Here is an 18,449-nt window from a genome sequence, read left to right as displayed (position 1 = left end):
ACCAGGAGGCCGACTTTTGTATTTTTGCTATTACTCCTCCAGATTTTGTCCAAAAATCGTTACACAGTATTTCTATAGTCATGTGCTCAAGACGGATCTGTCCAATATTTCATATCCATCCTAATTGGCTAACATTGGCTTTCAAAGTTTGCAGGACTGGCCCGTTTTGAACAAAAAGTCTCAAATCATGAACGCAGCGTGCAATTTACGTGAAATCTTTCACGCACTTTCCTACTAGGTTGATATATATCCCACCGTTTTCACATTGGCCTGTTATAGCGCCACCAACAGGTGGACTTTTGCTAAACACAGTTTTGGAACAAAATGCCTCAAATCATCCAATTTCCATCAAAGGCATAAGAACAAATGGCACCCTTTTTACATTGGCCTATTATAGCGCCACAACCTGACCTGCCTTGGTCAGGGGCACTTTTTCTAGTTTAACTTCCTGGTCTGCTTGTTCATATACAGTACCTAAGAACTAACTATTGAACTAAAGTGCGGAAAATCTCACCTGCAATGTGAAGTGAGGGGTGCATGTAGTCAAGCATAGTTGTTGACTTAAGCACACCTACCTGGTGTGTGTGTGCGTGTGTGTCATTGACCCTCCAATGCGACCCCAATTAGCCAAATGCTCAAAACAGCTGCAGGGGTCAATAGGTCATACTCGGTTCATAGGGACAGATAGACATACACACACACACACACACACACACACACACACACACACACACACACACACACACACACACACACACACACACACACACACACACACACACACACACACACTTAGGAGCACTTGGCAGCGCTCAAAAACTGTGGTATAGAGCAGCTACAGTAGGCTAGCACATTTCCTCCATACAGTAGATATTCCAACTTATTCATAAACACAAGTCATGCAAAAGCACAGCTTCAAATTTGGCAGACACCACTTCATAAACAAATCAACAACTTAAATAAGAGAAAATTATCAACTGATTTTGGAAAACAATCTGCACCTTACTGGGAGTTTTTCTATTATTTTTTCTTTTACTTAAGTATATACTATGACAACGAGGCCCTACGTCAATGGGACCAAATGCTCAAAACCACTGGCGCTATCCTTTCTACAGAACCATCACAGAAAACTACCATCATCCTGTCCCTTCCCCTTATTCACTCCTCTATTGCACCTTGTATCCCTCTTTGGCTACTCTTCCAGCTGTTAACACGGTCAAATCCTCAGTGTTCATTTATCCATTCCTAGCTGAGTGTGTACGAATGTAACTAAATGGACCCGTAAGGGTACTCTGAGTTAAATGAACACTGAGGATTTTACAGTGTGGTTGTTTTCTTCCTTCCTGCCCTCCATATTTACACACCACCTCATTCCATCTCCTCGTTGCTCCCCTCTCAGCACCTCCTCCTCCTCCTCCTCCTCTCCGGTCGCATCTCTCATGCCGTCTCCTCCTCTTCGCAGCCTCCTCCTCTCTCCTCCACCTATCTCCTCTGCATCTCTTTGCCTCTGTGCCTCCTCGGCATCAATAGAGGTCCCATCTGTTCCCATACATCACGCACTTCATTTCAGTTTATTAGCCGGGATAAATCATAAATATTTCATTATACATCACGGGCGGCTGTCGCCTGCATGCCGACAATTTATCACCGCTGGCCTCTCTGCCGGCTCGCCGCGGCGGCTATAAGCTTTCCAGTCTATTAAACAAGATTGATACAGTGTGTAAATTTAGATATTGGGAATTTCTTCACAGACCACTGCGCTGCACTGATAGGCTAGGGTGACTTGGGGGGGGGGTTACAGAGGGGGAGTAAAGGAACTAGCTGGGTGTTAACAACCAGTAACAATGTATTTACAGTCCTCCCCCCCTTTTCCTTTTTTAGGCACAGATGAGATGGGGGGGGGGGGGGGGGGGGGGGGGTGAGAAAAGGAAGGAATGATTTCCCAGTCGCGGACATGTACAGTAGGACTGTTATGTAAATTGTTTGGGCTAATAATGTGTGTTTCACAAATAGATACATTGATAAGGTGCTTGCGTTGTCCATGTTCATGTACTGTATACATGTATACCGTTAGTAGATACTGTGTGTGTGTGTGTGTGTGTGTGTGTGTGTGTGTGTGTGTGTGTGTGTGTGTGTGTGTGTGTGGAGGGGGGGGGGGGGGGGTCACATTGAAACTTTGACACCTTCATGCGGAAATATAAAATAGTCAAAACAGCATTAAATCTGCAATCCATAACTTGTTTTAGTGAACATTATTTTGACCAATATGTACAGTATGCTATACTGTATTATTGACACAACTGTGGTGGTGTGAGGTGGTCTCCCTGCTCTTCTACTGAGACATTTAGACTCAGACTGGTTGACAAGTGCTATTGCATGAAGCTCAAAGTGCAATATATCCTCTTGGGAAGAGGTCCTCTTCCCTAACAGGCTTTCTGTCTTAGCCCGGACGCAGATATTTCACCTATAGGTTTGAATAAAAGTTGCAGATTGTTATCTGCAGCTTCTATGTGCAGTGTGTTTGATCAGAACGGTTTAAAAGAGACATTCAGACAGCACACATCAAATAAGTTTGAAGTTCTGTCTTCTGCCAAACTGTTTGACCTTGTATCTTTGAAGAGAGGGAAAATAAGCAGGGATGGAAGAGCTTGTTCCCATGAGTGGGAATTGTGATTGGAGAACACAGACTGATAAAAGAGAGGAAAGAAGGGAGGGAGATTGTTGGGAATTGTGTTACCAGGATGCGCGCGCGCGCACACACACACACACACACACACACACACACACACACACACACACACACACACACACACACACACACACACACACACACACACACACACACACACACACACACACACACACACACACACACACACACACACACACACACACACACACACACCACTTCAGGCATCAGAGCCTCTCTGCCATTATATGTTATGGCGTTGGAGGCAGATATGGACGAATGGCTTTCTTAATTAAAACGATAAGAAGCCTAATTGCGCTGGGCTTTCATCTCATTCTGAGGCATTAAAGAAAGTGAAGGCACACTAGTGTGGAGAAAAAAAGAAATAAAAACAGACCAGTAAAGACTTGAACTGTGGATAGAGGGCAGAGCAATCGTCTTTGAGAAAGGGGGAAAAAAGACAATGCTGGCTTTCCAGAAAGACAAAAAATATATATTTTTACTGTTCATGAACTGGGATTTTTTTTCTTCCATATTACATATCTCTGCTGTTGCGAGGAAACCACCGAACTCCAAAATGTAAATTTTTCAGGAAATTTAGAAAACCTTATATTTTGAAAACAAAGCAATACTGCCTCATCAAAGTTGGTGTTGTGACTTTATATATTGTCAATTACTTGCATGAGAGGGAGAGAGGTGGTGGAGTTAGCTGTTTTAGCAGACCGTTTTAGGGTGCGATGGAGTTAAGAGGTTTTGTCCAAAGCGTTTTTTACTACTTTCCATTGGTTCAATATTTTCGAAACAACACACAGACGTAAAGGGTGTTCAATAGCACCGATTTATGCAAACAAAAAATCTAAAACCTAAAAAATGGAGTTAAGAGGTTTCCTCCCGACAGCAACAATATATTATTTGTCATTGTCATTTTGTTATTTGAGAGATGAAAAAAGCTAATCTGTGACATGAATAAAACCCAAATCAAATAAATAAAACAAATCAAAGATGTCAACTGTGTTTTGATCTCACAAACACTAGGATGACTGGTGGAATGTGCTTTCTATAGTACACTGATGGATGATGTGTTATGGGGACAAATCTGTATGAAGACTTGTAGTTGTCACTCGGACTCCAGAATAATTTATGTAAGTAAGTAGAAGATAAGAAAAAATAGTAAGTGCCCACAAGAACAGTGTGCTCACACACACACACACACACACACACACACACACACACACACACACACACACACACACACACACACACACACACACACACACACACACACACGGTAAGGGAAGCTGAAGTCTATGAAAGCAAAGGAAGGACAGGAAAGGGCATAGTGTGACACCATCCCAATCACGTTTCAGTCATGACAGCTACTGGCGTCGCTACTCGCTGACAAAGGTGTTGAACCTAAAAGAGAGACAACCAGAAAAGTCTCAAATCAGTTATAGAAGACATAGAAGTCTCATATTTCATGGGCGCTCCATTAGAGCTTCAGACCAGACCAGACCACTGCTACTATTGCGTCATGTTCTACTGTGTGTACTAGTGTTTACTAATGAAAATCCTAAGACCAGATCAGATCACATCCATTTATTGCACTTGATGATCAAATGTACTCTAATTTCAATGAAGATGTTCTTCCTGTACTATCCGGAACAACTATGGTCACATTACACATTCCACGCTGGATCCTAAAGGGATGGGGAGACCTTTTGTTAATCCTGCGACGGAAAATCAGTTTCAGCTTCACCAAGTTGATGCAGGCTGCTCAGATGGTCATGAGGAGTACTCTGGAGGAGCGGTAAAGCTACATTTAAACCTGGATAGTTAGAGCGACGTGATTACATACAAGTCAATGCAAAGACGAGACGTCGCACGAACAAAACGAACGGTCGCCTGGTATCTTCGCCCCCAGCTGGGAAAATCCAACTGAAGCGACCTTCGCTTTCACCCGACTTTTCGCAGTCTGACAGCCAATCAGCGTTGATGTTGTTCGGAGCCACGGTGGTTTTATTCATCCAATATACAACAATATACAAGCCCTTTGCAAAGACATAGGAACTAATTTTGCTGCTCATAAGCGACAGTAGAAGGAATTATGTTAAATATATTGAACCGAGCTGTCTTTGGTGTTTTCTAGCTCGGCTGTATGTGTTTCGAGGTACAATATCGAACAAGCGGGTCCATTTGGTTACACTCCCAAAGTTAAATTACGGTGGAAGTTTTACACATCTGTTATATCAATAATATGTCTACCCACTAAGCTATGGCTGCCCCGAAAGCAGAGATTCTGAGAGTTCATCACCACATTCAACACAACTCCTAATCACATTACGAACACCCAACATCTGACTTGGAGTGGATGGTTTTATCTATCCAATGATGAACAAGACCTGACAGTGAGTCATGCCTCCTTTCAGAGTGACTGTAAACACTTAGCATACATGAATATTAATGTTACACATTAAAGCCTCGACGTCTAAGATGGAAGTGTTAATGAGGATAAATAACAGACAGCCAGCCACCAAAATCTCAGCTCTGATATTATTTATCATCCTTAACTTTTGTCATAGCTCCTTTTTTTTGTAATTAATACCATACAAGAAAGCACGTCGCACTTGGATGAGTGATCTAATTTGTTTAATATAATGCAATTAAAGGAGCTTGAATTGCTTTATGTTAATGTTACTGATTATATTCCTTGCTGGCTTGCGTCTCCTCTGCAGATAACAAGCTGAAGTTGAGGATTGATGTTCGTCTCAGATCCTGCATGTTTTGTCAAGCGGGCTACTTGACTGCAGTTTAAATTCCACTGCTCTCCACCACGTCACACAAATCTGAAAGACACATGGCCGGGCCAACGCACGCCAAGGGCACAGTGTCTCAGGAAGCCCAAAACAGAGAAAACATCATTTCACAACTAAGGAAAAGCCACAGCTGAGGTGCTTTCCAATAACGACAAATAGAGGCAACTCATCAGCAGTATATGAGAGACTGACTCTGTGGCGACTGACATGATGTGATGACCCACAGTGATCTTCCAGGGATATGGGTATGTATTTTCACCTGGTATTGCTGCAACAGAATATTGCTCATTTGGGCATACAAATTGAAAATGTCATTGTCCATTGCCACAAGAGAAGCCCCAGTGGCTGGATACAATCAGGGTTTAATACGTTGTCTCTCTGGACTTTGGCTTTGGGAGGTAGTAGTTCAGCTTCACACAATTTAATTTAATAATTTAAATTAATGGTAATGGATTGTGTATTTTTTATCTCACGTTAGGCTTTCTTTACAGTTGTTAGCCATGTGGTTGAACTGTTGACTTAAGCCGTACCAATTGTTTGTGAAGAAAAAACAGTAATCTCACAATTTAAGTCACGGTAACACTTCCTATCTATCTCATGTCTATAATGCATTATGTTATGTTTTAGCTATTGAAAAATCGAAGGACGACTGACATAGAAACATAGCTTTTTCAGGAACCAACGTTTCGACCCCTCTGGGTCTTCATCAGGAACGAATGAAGACGCAGAGGGGTCGAAACGTTGATTCCTGATTCCTAATCAAATTGATAGGAGCTTAACCCATTTTGAGATCAGATTAAAAAAAATGTCTTCTACATCCTGACAGTTTTCTGAAAAAGCTATGTTTCTATGTCAGTCGTCAGTCATTAAAAAAAAATAGCAGACCTACAAGCTCGTAGCGCACCACTCGGTGGCGCGCTATGAGCTTGTAGATCTGCTATTTTTCAATAGCTAAAGCATAACATAATGCTAACACCAAAAGGGGTTCCCGCCCAAAATGGGTTAAAGAACGGTGTGCGGACTTCCTACCTTCTTCCTGTATGTATATTTTTGTCCTGCACCCGTCAACATTTTTGAGATGTGCGTGATTCCCGTTTGGATGTTCTCCTATAATGCATTATAAACATACTATTATTATATTATTATACTATTATAATATGCTTATAACACATAAGTACTCATAATGCAATTATAACACATAGATAAGACTTTATAATGATGTATAATGTCAAGTACCCTAATGGTTAATTATTGGTCGATTACAAACATTTGTCCGTATTCAAAGTGTATTCAATTATTTTAGTTGTAAAATACATTATAATAATTTTATAATGCATTAGAACTACTGTAGAGTGATTGTAAGTTAATATAAGTGGTAATGAGTGTTTTAAATAAAGCCCATTAACCACTTACACTATGACTTATAATCACACTAGAATGCATAATAGTGATAATACATTATACAATTATAAAAATATTGTATCCAGCAATTATGAATTTTAATATTTGACCTCAAGTCATTATACAATACTTTTGTTATAAAGCACCATAGTTCTTATAACTATATTTATTTTATAAGCTGATTATATAAGTATCTACATTAATAATGCATAATACACATGCAACTATATTTATTTTATAAGCAGATTATATAAGTATCTACATTAATAATGCATAATACACATGCATGGAATGCATAGGAAATGTTAGCCCACAATTTTCAAACTAGACTGTCAATATACATACAGTACGACAGGTGTAGCCTACTCCAACCCAGTCACTCACAATTGTTAGCTTGAATGTAGAAACACATTTTTGCTTTCACATTGCATTGCACATGGCTTTGCACATGCATGCTAAATAAATGTATTATGCTAAAGCGCCTCATGGACATTCACACTGCATCAAATGCAGTGTGAATGCTTTTAAGTGCAATAAGAAAGAAATCTTATTAAACCATGCTCTCAACAGCGTCAGCACAAAGCCATGTGATTTGACCCTTGTTAACATCCCTGCTCTGAAGTCTGATACTCTCCAAGTATATCATTCTTTCCCCCAGTTATCTACAGTACAGTAAGTCGCTCCAGTGGCCTGGCCCGGCCCGGCCCACCTTAGCTTTCTTACTGCAGATCAGGCGAGGCTAATGGCCGGTCCCCAAACACAGCTTACTCTCTGCTACAACTGTGCCTTCATTATTCAGCACGCTACACAGAACCATTTGAAAAAACTTGCTAATGCCTGGCCTATACACATCTTCCTCCAATCCCCCGAATGACTTTATTTATTTATATATTCAGGCATTCTCTTTATAGTTTATTTGAGTGCCTAATAATCCAGGAGGAGCGGCGTACTGTCTTGGACAGTGGTGCTCCGTCCAAGCTCCTATCCAGTTCACTCCTAACCTTGCCTCACCAGGCTTTCCACCACCTCGGAGGAAAGCCTGGTCTCTGTTTCAAAAGTCTGTATGATCCTGTCGGGAGCGCATGATATCGTTACGTCATGTTGTAGTATTGTTTTGTAGTTGACAGGCAGGAACAACAGGCGGCAACTTCATTGAGGGAAAAGGAAGGTTCCTTCTTTTTCCCTGTAGCTTTTACCTTTGGCTGGGAGAAAGACTGTAGTGCACATTGTAAAATACAGTGTGTAAATAAAACCACGTTCAAGCCTGATAATTCCCAGTTTTGGGCATGTCATTATAGGCAATTGTTCTGAAAAGGTTGTCAATATGTTTGGAAAGTGTCACATCACGACATGTTGTGATCTTGTAGATCAACAATTAATTGTTTAACACATTTTGAACAGTGGTTCAATCAGAAAGAAAGAACAAAACTGTTGTTGTCGGGTAGAAACCTAGTATCTTCATATTTGAACATTGAATGTTTTTTTCATAAATGAACGTGAACACCCTACTTCATCATACAAGGGGATTGTTGCACAAAAGTGGTGAAAATAGCTGATCTACAAGCTCGGCTATTTCCATTATTTTGAATCGTTTTTAAAATAATAATAATAATAATAATTAAAAAAGGAACATACAAGGTTTCCACTCGACAGCAACGATATATACCGTATATTTTCACCCATTTTGGGCGGGAACCCCTTTTTGTGTTTTAAACATTATGCTATAATTTAGCTATTGAAAAATAGCAGATCTACAAAGCTCATAGCGCACCACCGAGTGGCGCGCTACGAGCTTGTAGGTCTGCTATTTTTGAAAAATCGTAAAAATGTGGAGCAAATCTTATATATATTCTTTCAAAGTGAATGTTTTTAACTCAGGTCTAAATGGGTTAAAAAGAAAAAGGAAGAAATAAGGGATGAATGAATGTGCTGAGAGGTATCTGTGAAGATAAGTGGAGAGGAGAGCACACTGGAGAGGGTGACAGCCTCCCTATAGAGCTGCCAGTCATGCTACACAGCGCTCACTGGCGCTGCTGAACAGACACCTCCGGCCAACAGACGGCGTATTGATCTGAACTCTCTCTCTCCTTCACCACCACGCTGCTCTCTCGCTCAGCACTCCGTCTGCCTTTTGTGCTCCGACTACACTTCTCTCCCTATCTGTCAGTTATCCTCTGTTCTCTTTCTGCTCAGACTTCGTCCTCTGCGGCATCTCCGCAGGTACATTGCCGGAAAGCTTTGTAAAAAAGAATCTATACGGTCTTCAACTTCAACTGTAAAATGTTATGAAAACATCACCCAACCATCACAAAACATTTTCTTTTGCTGCAACTCTCTTCTGACGCGGCAAAAAAAAAGCTCAACAATGAACCTGCAAACAGGTCTACAGTAGCAGACCATCGGCATAAAATAGTTTTAGTGACATACAGTACTTAAACAAAAAGCAAGTCAGTCTACTACACTTCATTCTTTTTCAGCCACTCTGAAGTGACAATTGGCCACGCCAAATATGAAAATATTTACATTGCTGTAATATTTATTTCTCAGTTGAAATGTTTGAGTTGCAGTGACACATCAGCTGTTTTGATAAAACTATAATGTGCAGACTATCTGATAGACAGTGACACAAGTACAACCACAACTTTCCCTTCATGTATTTCCACCGACAATGCTTCTTCTTTGACGTTTTGTGCACACTTGTCTCTGCACTCGTCCTACACACCTACTTTCCTTCTCCCTGACTGACCTGAACATGCTGACCTGAAAATCCCAGGAGAATTTGACAGGAGTTAGAAAGTCAGAGATCCCTGTGCCGGAAAGAAAGAGCAACGGCAGAGTGAAAGAGGGAGCAGGTGCGCAGGTGAAAAGGTTGTGAGAGAGTGAGAGAGGAAGTATAAGTAGTCTGCTTGCCTCTTACAATTCATTTCCACCTTTATCCCTACAGGACATATGCCGGGGGACCACATGCGAGCATGTGTTGTTTGTTTCATTTATTGGCAGAGTAAATTTGCACAGACCTTGAATTTTGCCCTCTGCATTTAACAGATCCTAACTATTAGGAGTGCCTGGGGGACCATGCTCTAAAGCCAGTGCCAGTATCAAAGCCACTGACAGTGGTATGTCCATAACAAGCATGTGCTTTGTTGTGGCAGGAATATGTTCCTAACAATGTGTTTTGGTGTGACAGGAGTATGTTCCTAACAAGCATGTGTTTTGGTGTGGAAGGAATATGTTCCTAACAAGCATGTGCTTTGTTGTGGCAGGAATATGTTCCTAAGAATGTGTTTTGGTGTGAGAGGAGTATGTTCCTAACAATGTGTTTTGGTGTGAGAGGAGTATGTTCCTAACAAGCATGTGTTTTGGTGTGGAAAGAGTATGTTCCTAACAAGCATGTGTTTTGGTGTGGAAGGAGTATGTTCCTAACAAGCATGTGTTTTGGTGTGGAAGGAGTATGTTCCTAACAAGCATGTGTTTTGGTGTGGAAAGAGTATGTTCCTAACAAGCATGTGTTTTGTTGTGGCAGGAATATGTTCCTAACAATGTGTTTTGGTGTGAGAGGAGTATGTTCCTAACAATGTGTTTTGGTGTGGAAGGAGTATGTTCCTAACAATGTGTTTTGGTGTGGAAGGAGTATGTTCCTAACAATGTGTTTTGGTGTGGAAGGAGTATGTTCCTAACAATGTGTTTTGGTGTGGAAGGAGTATGTTCCTAACAATGTGTTTTGGTGTGAGAGGACTCGAGAGTATGTTCCTAACAATGTGTTTTGGTGTGAGAGGAGTATGTTCCTAACAATGTGTTTTGGTGTGAGAGGAGTATGTTCCTAACAATGTGTTTTGGTGTGGAAGGAGTATGTTCCTAACAATGTGTTTTGGTGTGGAAGGAGTATGTTCCTAACAAGCATGTGTTTTGGTGTGGAAGGAGTATGTTCCTAACAATGTGTTTTGGTGTGAGAGGAGTATGTTCCTAACAATGTGTTTTGGTGTGGTAGGAGTATGTTCCTAACAAGCATGTGTTTTGGTGTGGAAGGAGTATGTTCCTAACAAGCATGTGTTTTGGTGTGGAAGGAGTATGTTCCTAACAAGCATGTGTTTTGGTGTGGAAGGAGTATGTTCCTAACAAGCATGTGTTTTGGTGTGGAAAGAGTATGTTCCTAACAAGCATGTGTTTTGTTGTGGCAGGAATATGTTCCTAACAATGTGTTTTGGTGTGAGAGGAGTATGTTCCTAACAATGTGTTTTGGTGTGGAAGGAGTATGTTCCTAACAATGTGTTTTGGTGTGGAAGGAGTATGTTCCTAACAATGTGTTTTGGTGTGGAAGGAGTATGTTCCTAACAATGTGTTTTGGTGTGGAGGAGTATGTTCCTAACAATGTGTTTTGGTGTGAGAGGACTCGAGAGTATGTTCCTAACAATGTGTTTTGGTGTGAGAGGAGTATGTTCCTAACAATGTGTTTTGGTGTGAGAGGAGTATGTTCCTAACAATGTGTTTTGGTGTGGAAGGAGTATGTTCCTAACAATGTGTTTTGGTGTGGAAGGAGTATGTTCCTAACAATGTGTTTTGGTGTGAGAGGAGTATGTTCCTAACAATGTGTTTTGGTGTGAGAGGAGTATGTTCCTAACAATGTGTTTTGGTGTGGAAGGAGTATGTTCCTAACAATGTGTTTTGGTGTGGAAGGAGTATGTTCCTAACAATGTGTTTTGGTGTGGAAGGAGTATGTTCCTAACAATGTGTTTTGGTGTGAGAGGAGTATGTTCCTAACAATGTGTTTTGGTGTGGTAGGAGTATGTTCCTAACAAGCATGTGTTTTGGTGTGGAAGGAGTATGTTCCTAACAAGCATGTGTTTTGGTGTGGAAGGAGTATGTTCCTAACAAGCATGTGTTTTGGTGTGGAAGGAGTATGTTCCTAACAAGCATGTGTTTTGGTGTGGAAAGAGTATGTTCCTAACAAGCATGTGTTTTGTTGTGGCAGGAATATGTTCCTAACAATGTGTTTTGGTGTGAGAGGAGTATGTTCCTAACAATGTGTTTTGGTGTGGAAGGAGTATGTTCCTAACAATGTGTTTTGGTGTGGAAGGAGTAGGTTCCTAACAATGTGTTTTGGTGTGGAAGGAGTATGTTCCTAACAATGTGTTTTGGTGTGGAAGGAGTATGTTCCTAACAATGTGTTTTGGTGTGAGAGGAGTATGTTCCTAACAATGTGTTTTGGTGTGAGAGGAGTATGTTCCTAACAATGTGTTTTGGTGTGGAAGGAGTATGTTCCTAACAATGTGTTTTGGTGTGGTAGGAGTATGTTCCTAACAAGCATGTGTTTTGGTGTGGAAGGAGTATGTTCCTAACAAGCATGTGTTTTGGTGTGGAAGGAGTATGTTCCTAACAAGCATGTGTTTTGGTGTGGCAGGAATATGTTCCTAACAATGTGTTTTGGTGTGAGAGGAGTATGTTCCTAACAAGCATGTGTTTTGGTGTGGCAGGAATATGTTCCTAACAATGTGTTTTGGTGTGGAAGGAGTATGTTCCTAACAAGCATGTGTTTTGGTGTGGCAGGAATATGTTCCTAATAATGTGTTTTGGTGTGAGAGGAGTATGTTCCTAACAAGCATGTGTTTTGGTGTGGAAGGAGTATGTTCCTAACAAGCATGTGTTTTGGTGTGGAAAGAGTATGTTCCTAACAAGCATGTGTTTTGTTGTGGCAGGAATATGTTCCTAACAATGTGTTTTGGTGTGAGAGGAGTATGTTCCTAACAATGTGTTTTGGTGTGGAAGGAGTATGTTCCTAACAATGTGTTTTGGTGTGGAAGGAGTATGTTCCTAACAATGTGTTTTGGTGTGGAAGGAGTATGTTCCTAACAATGTGTTTTGGTGTGAGAGGACTCGAGAGTATGTTCCTAACAATGTGTTTTGGTGTGAGAGGAGTATGTTCCTAACAATGTGTTTTGGTGTGGAAGGAGTATGTTCCTAACAATGTGTTTTGGTGTGGAAGGAGTATGTTCCTAACAAGCATGTGTTTTGGTGTGGAAGGAGTATGTTCCTAACAATGTGTTTTGGTGTGAGAGGAGTATGTTCCTAACAATGTGTTTTGGTGTGGTGGGAGTATGTTCCTAACAAGCATGTGTTTTGGTGTGGAAGGAGTATGTTCCTAACAAGCATGTGTTTTGGTGTGGAAGGAGTATGTTCCTAACAAGCATGTGTTTTGGTGTGGCAGGAATATGTTCCTAACAATGTGTTTTGGTGTGAGAGGAGTATGTTCCTAACAAGCATGTGTTTTGGTGTGGCAGGAATATGTTCCTAACAATGTGTTTTGGTGTGGAAGGAGTATGTTCCTAACAAGCATGTGTTTTGGTGTGGCAGGAATATGTTCCTAATAATGTGTTTTGGTGTGAGAGGAGTATGTTCCTAACAAGCATGTGTTTTGGTGTGGAAGGAGTATGTTCTTAACAATGTGTTTTGGTGTGAGAGGAGTATGTTCCTAACAAGCATGTGTTTTGGTTTGGAAGGAGTATGTTCTTAACAATGTGTTTTGGTGTGGAAGGAGTATGTTCCTAACAAGCATGTGTTTTGGTTTGGAAGGAGTATGTTCTTAACAATGTGTTTTGGTGTGAGAGGAGTATGTTCCTAACAAGCATGTGTTTTGGTGTGAGAGGAGTATGTTCCTAACAAGTATGTGTTTTGGTGTGACAGGAGTATGTTCCGAACAAGCATGTGTTTTGGTGTGACAGGAGTATGTTCCTAACAAGCATGAATATGTCCCTAACAAGCATGTGCTTTGGTGTGGGTGGAGTATGTTCCGAACAAGCATGTGTTTTGGTGTGACAGGAGTATGTTCCTAACAAGCAGGAATATGTCCCTAACAAGCATGTGCTTTGGTGTGGGTGGAAACAAGTGGTACGCCTCGCTGGAGGGCAGGCCCGGTTCTTAGTACAGGCCGACGAAGCGGCCGCTTCGAGCGCCACCTCTTAGGCGCCACTTACAGTAAGTCCTCCAAAAATATTTATTTTCTGCTTTAAGTGGGGGGATATCGGTCAGGCAACTGGCAACCCAGTACCCACACATTCACATTGGGTGATGTGACAAATGTTAGACGCTAGGGGGGGTAGTCGCCACCGTGTAAAAAATAATCCTCTACGTGCTGCGTTGCCTAGGAGACAGGCTTAACAGTCGACCCTTCCGGCCCAGGTTCAACCGGAAAGGATTGGATTGGATTTCCCAAGTAAACTTAAGGCTCCTTTTTTACCTTTGTCCGTCAAAAAAAGGTTTTTTTTCAACGGACCACAAGTTATCATGATCGCGTTTTACAAAAAGTATTTTCAAGATGCCGGGTGGAATTAATTAAATTAGTCCGGATAGATGGGTGTAGAACCGTACCAAAACCATGCGTGCGTGTGTGTGTGATGCGTGATGCAGATATACGTGGATGCCATGTACATATATCTGCATGTGTGCCTTGCTGTGGCATGGGGATTGGTCTGTGGAGAGCCGACTGCAGACTCTCATTATGTGGCAGTGTGACAGCAACGTGCAGCGCTGTGGAACTCTTCCTTCTATAGCCTGCAGAGCCAATGCAAACACACACAGTCCAGATCCACTGTCTGCTTCCCTCTGTAGTCCAACACACACAGTTTAGATCCACTGTCTGCTTCCCTCTGCAGTCCAACACACACAGTTTAGATCCACTGTCTGCTTCCCTCTGTAGCCCAACACACACAGTCCAGATCCACTGTCTGCTTCCCTCTGCAGTCCAACACACACAGTCCAGATCCACTGTCTGCTTCCCTCTGCTGCCCAACACACACAGTCCAGATCCACTGTCTGCTTCCCTCTGCTGCCCAACTCGACTGCCAGGTATTAATTAATTCATGAATTCAATGAAAAGACAATGCGGTTCTGAGGCATCAATAGCGGTTAACGGTTGGTTTTGGGTTTCATGTCCAGCGGCGTCAATGGCAGTGAATGTGTTTAATTATATTTCGTCACATGGCGTTGTCATGCAAAATTACAGTAAAAAAAAGCATTGACGTGTTGTTGTGAACTGTTACAGCCCTACTGCAGTGCTCTTTCCAACTGCCCAACCCTGCATACCACCTCTCTGTTACAGCCCTACTGCAGTGCTCTTTCCAACTGCCCAACCCTGCATACCACCTCTCTGTTACAGCCCTACTGCAGTGCTCTTTCCAACCGCCCAACCCTGCATACCACCTCTCTGTTACAGCCCTACTGCAGTGCTCTTTACAACTGCCCAACCCTGCATACCACCTCTCTGTTACAGCCCTACTGCAGTGCTCTTTACAACTGCCCAACCCTGCATACCACCTCTCTGTTACAGCCCTACTGCAGTGCTCTTTACAACCGCCCAACCCTGCATACCACCTCTCTGTTACAGCCCTACTGCAGTGCTCTTTCCAACTGCCCAACCCTGCATACCACCTCTCTGTTACAGCCCTACTGAAGTGCTCTTTCCAACTGCCCAACCCTGCATACCACCTCTCTAGCTGACTCTACCTGACGCCTCATAGGGCCCTTTTCACACTCTCAAGAGTTAAACAGACACTGAGGATTTTCCTGTGGAGGCTGTAGGTCTTCTCTTGCTGATGTCTTTCCTTGTCTTCTAACGTGACAATTCAAGACCCCCCCCCCCCCCCCCCCCCATTTCACCTCTCATATCTCCCAGTGGTTTTGCAGTAAAGTGGGGCTCCTGGGGGGGCAACCACACACACACACACACACACACACACACACACACACACACACACACACAGACACAGACACAGACACACACACACACACACACAGACACACACACACACACACACACACACACACACACACACACACACACACACACACACACACACACACACACACACACACACACACACACAAACACAGCGCTGCGCTGCGCTCAGCTCCTCCAGACCCAGAGCAGTCACAACCACTTAGGGAGGAAAAATGCCCTGCAGCACCAAAAACACACATAGTCCATTTATCACTCGCTCATAGTTCCCCAAAAAGCTGCACACACGCTCACTCCCACGGGCACGCACATGTGCGCACACACGAACATGAACATGAACATATACACACACGCACAAACAAACATTCTGCCCTCCCAGTGTAAATTCAAGCCCTAAAGTACAGATGGAAAGAAAGAATGGTCTCTGACAACGCCTCGCATAGATGCAATTAGTGAGAGAAAGTGTGTTTTACTCAGTAGGAATGTGTGAGAGGAGGTGGAAGGTACCCGTTTTGAACCAGCCGTCAGCAGTGAAAGAATCTGTGGTCTCCTGAGGCTTGTTCCAGTACTCTTTGAAGACAGACGGACCTCGAACCAGCAGCTCCCCTTCCTTACCCTCCAGGCCTGGGTGCACCTGGACGGACGGACAGACAGACAGGTATGGACATAATGTAGTCTGTCTGCATGTGCCTGTGTGTGTGTGTGCCTGTGTGTGTGTGTGTGAGAGACACACATACTGTACACACAGTCACACAGGGAGAGAGAGTGACAAAGGGTGACAGGAGCACGCACGCACACACTTAACTTTTCTTTAGCGTTGAAATTAGACAGACATTTGCAGTGGTTACCTGTGTGCCTCTGTGGTTGCCCTCTACAATGGTGGTACTGGTGCCATTGGACATGACAATGCGAACGTCCACGTCAGGAAGAGGCAAACCTACTGCACCTGCCAATACAAACAATCAACACGCACACATAATCAAAAGAATTGTACGTGCTCACATTCCAGAACATATGTTACAATAAATGAGACCTGTGAATGCCTGATTTATATTTAATTGTATGACAAAGCTGAACACTGGAAATTAAAAGTGTGGCACATCGCCACCCATTGGGAGCGTGTAAACCGTCTATATATTATCCATCGTATGACTATATGTATAAATTAAACATAAGTCAGCAAGGGACAGAGTTCCTGTCGATCATATCCACGACCATTTGGTTCCTTAGTGGACAAACTATGAAGGTACACAGTAAACCTTTATATGATTTTACTAGTGTGTACACTTTTTCGGGAAGCATTTCTATGGGAGTGTTGTGTTACACCCATCCACAGGGCATGAGTGCTCACTAAATGCTTTGATGAGCATCACAACACCATAAACCATAAAGGCATCCATCTCAGTCCTCGGGTCACAGCCCTGTTAGAGACATTCTGCAGCTCTGCCCCAAACAGCAGCTTTTCATTTTCACGCAACTGTCATCAAACGTCTGTAACATTTTGCGGCCGTTTTGGTGTCACATCCTCCAACAGAGTTCCACACTATCAGTATTCAGTACACAGGATTTATTGAAGTTACTTTTATTATTTCTTTGCTTAATTTGGAAAGTAACCTACAGGATCATAAAATAATAAATAATAAATGACTAAAGCATCCATTCTACCAATAAAACAAAGGTTCTCTAACTGAACAAAACTGCAATACAATCATAATACAGATGAAACATATATTCACATTGCCTTCGCTGTGAAGTAATTATTTAGCTTGAGGATTAATTAATGGAAGTCCGAGGATGATTGACTGCAATAAAACAATAAGTAATGACAAAAGTTATATTTAAGAGTTTATATGAAGGCTGAAGGGTCATTTTGGTCAAATACAAGATGTAAATTAGAACATTCTTCTAAGCGATACCTACAGTCCTCCACTGTGTGTTCATGTGTGTTTGTGCATGTGTGACTTGCTGAGATAAGCAGTGTTGGGGGTAACATTACAAATAACGCTGTTACTGTAACAGAATATTTTTTTGGTTAACGGAGTAACCTAACGGATTAGTTTGCAATTAGATCGCTGGTGTTACACAAACATCAGTGACCCATGCTTTGCAATCTGCGGTGATTGAGTAATCATTCTAATCTACTGTATTCAATAGGTCACCACTTTTGGTGTGACACACGGCTGGTCTTGTTTACATTCCGAAATGACAGAGATTGAGAGAAGATGGAGAGTTTATCCTTTAGTAATTGGATTTATTGGTGAAAGGAGATCAACATCAATGCAAATTAGTCATGGTGAAGCCCAGTACAGCTCCACAACACTTTTTTTTTTTTACCAAACTTCATCGCAGGTGGGTTTAAATTGTGGGTAATACAAAAATAATCTAACAAATTACTTTTCTCAGAAGGTAATCTTGTAATGTAATTTAATACTTTTTAATTGTGGTTATCCTGTAAAGTAAAGGAAAACTGTTAACGCTCCCCAACACTGGAGATAAGAAATAAGAAAAAAGACAGGCGCGCATGAGCATGTGTGTGTGTGTGTGTGTGTGTGTGTGTGTGTGTGTGTGTGTGTCACAGTGTGTGTGTGTGTGTGTGTGTGTGTGTGTGTGCATGTTACTTAAGGCCATTATGCCATTTCACAGGCCAGTGCTCACCCAATAAAGAGCAGGGCAGGTCCTGATTAAAGACTGACTCTTGCTTCATATTGATCTAATCCACTCTTGGTCTGTTTGGCAACATCAAGCATCATACACACTCACAGACACACACGCTCACACGCACGCACGCACAAAAGGCACTGACCACAAACATATCTCT

General features: G+C 42.1%; 1 protein-coding gene across 3 annotated transcripts in view; it reads right to left on the bottom strand.

Moving 5' to 3' along the window:
* Window positions 1–18,449, bottom strand: part of acsf3 (acyl-CoA synthetase family member 3) — a 62,216-nt gene that overhangs the window by 25,672 nt on the left and 18,095 nt on the right. For 2 of the 3 annotated variants that reach the window (XR_014568915.1, XM_083759113.1), the window contains exons 6-7: window positions 16,480–16,577; window positions 16,139–16,265 (exon numbers count right to left, since the gene is read on the bottom strand). The exons of the other annotated variant lie outside the window; for it this stretch is intronic. Coding sequence is in view for 1 of the 2 variants with exons in the window: in XM_083759113.1 (XP_083615239.1) it covers window positions 16,139–16,265; window positions 16,480–16,577 (225 nt within the window). In the remaining variant the exon portion in view is untranslated. The remainder of the gene's footprint in view (window positions 1–16,138; window positions 16,266–16,479; window positions 16,578–18,449) is intronic. 3 annotated transcript variants of the gene reach the window in all.

The sequence above is a fragment of the Protomyctophum parallelum genome, assembly GCF_964188405.1.
Source record: "Protomyctophum parallelum genome assembly, chromosome: 2".
Lineage (NCBI taxonomy): Eukaryota > Metazoa > Chordata > Actinopteri > Myctophiformes > Myctophidae > Protomyctophum > Protomyctophum parallelum.
This window is presented reverse-complemented; position numbering and strand designations above follow the sequence as displayed.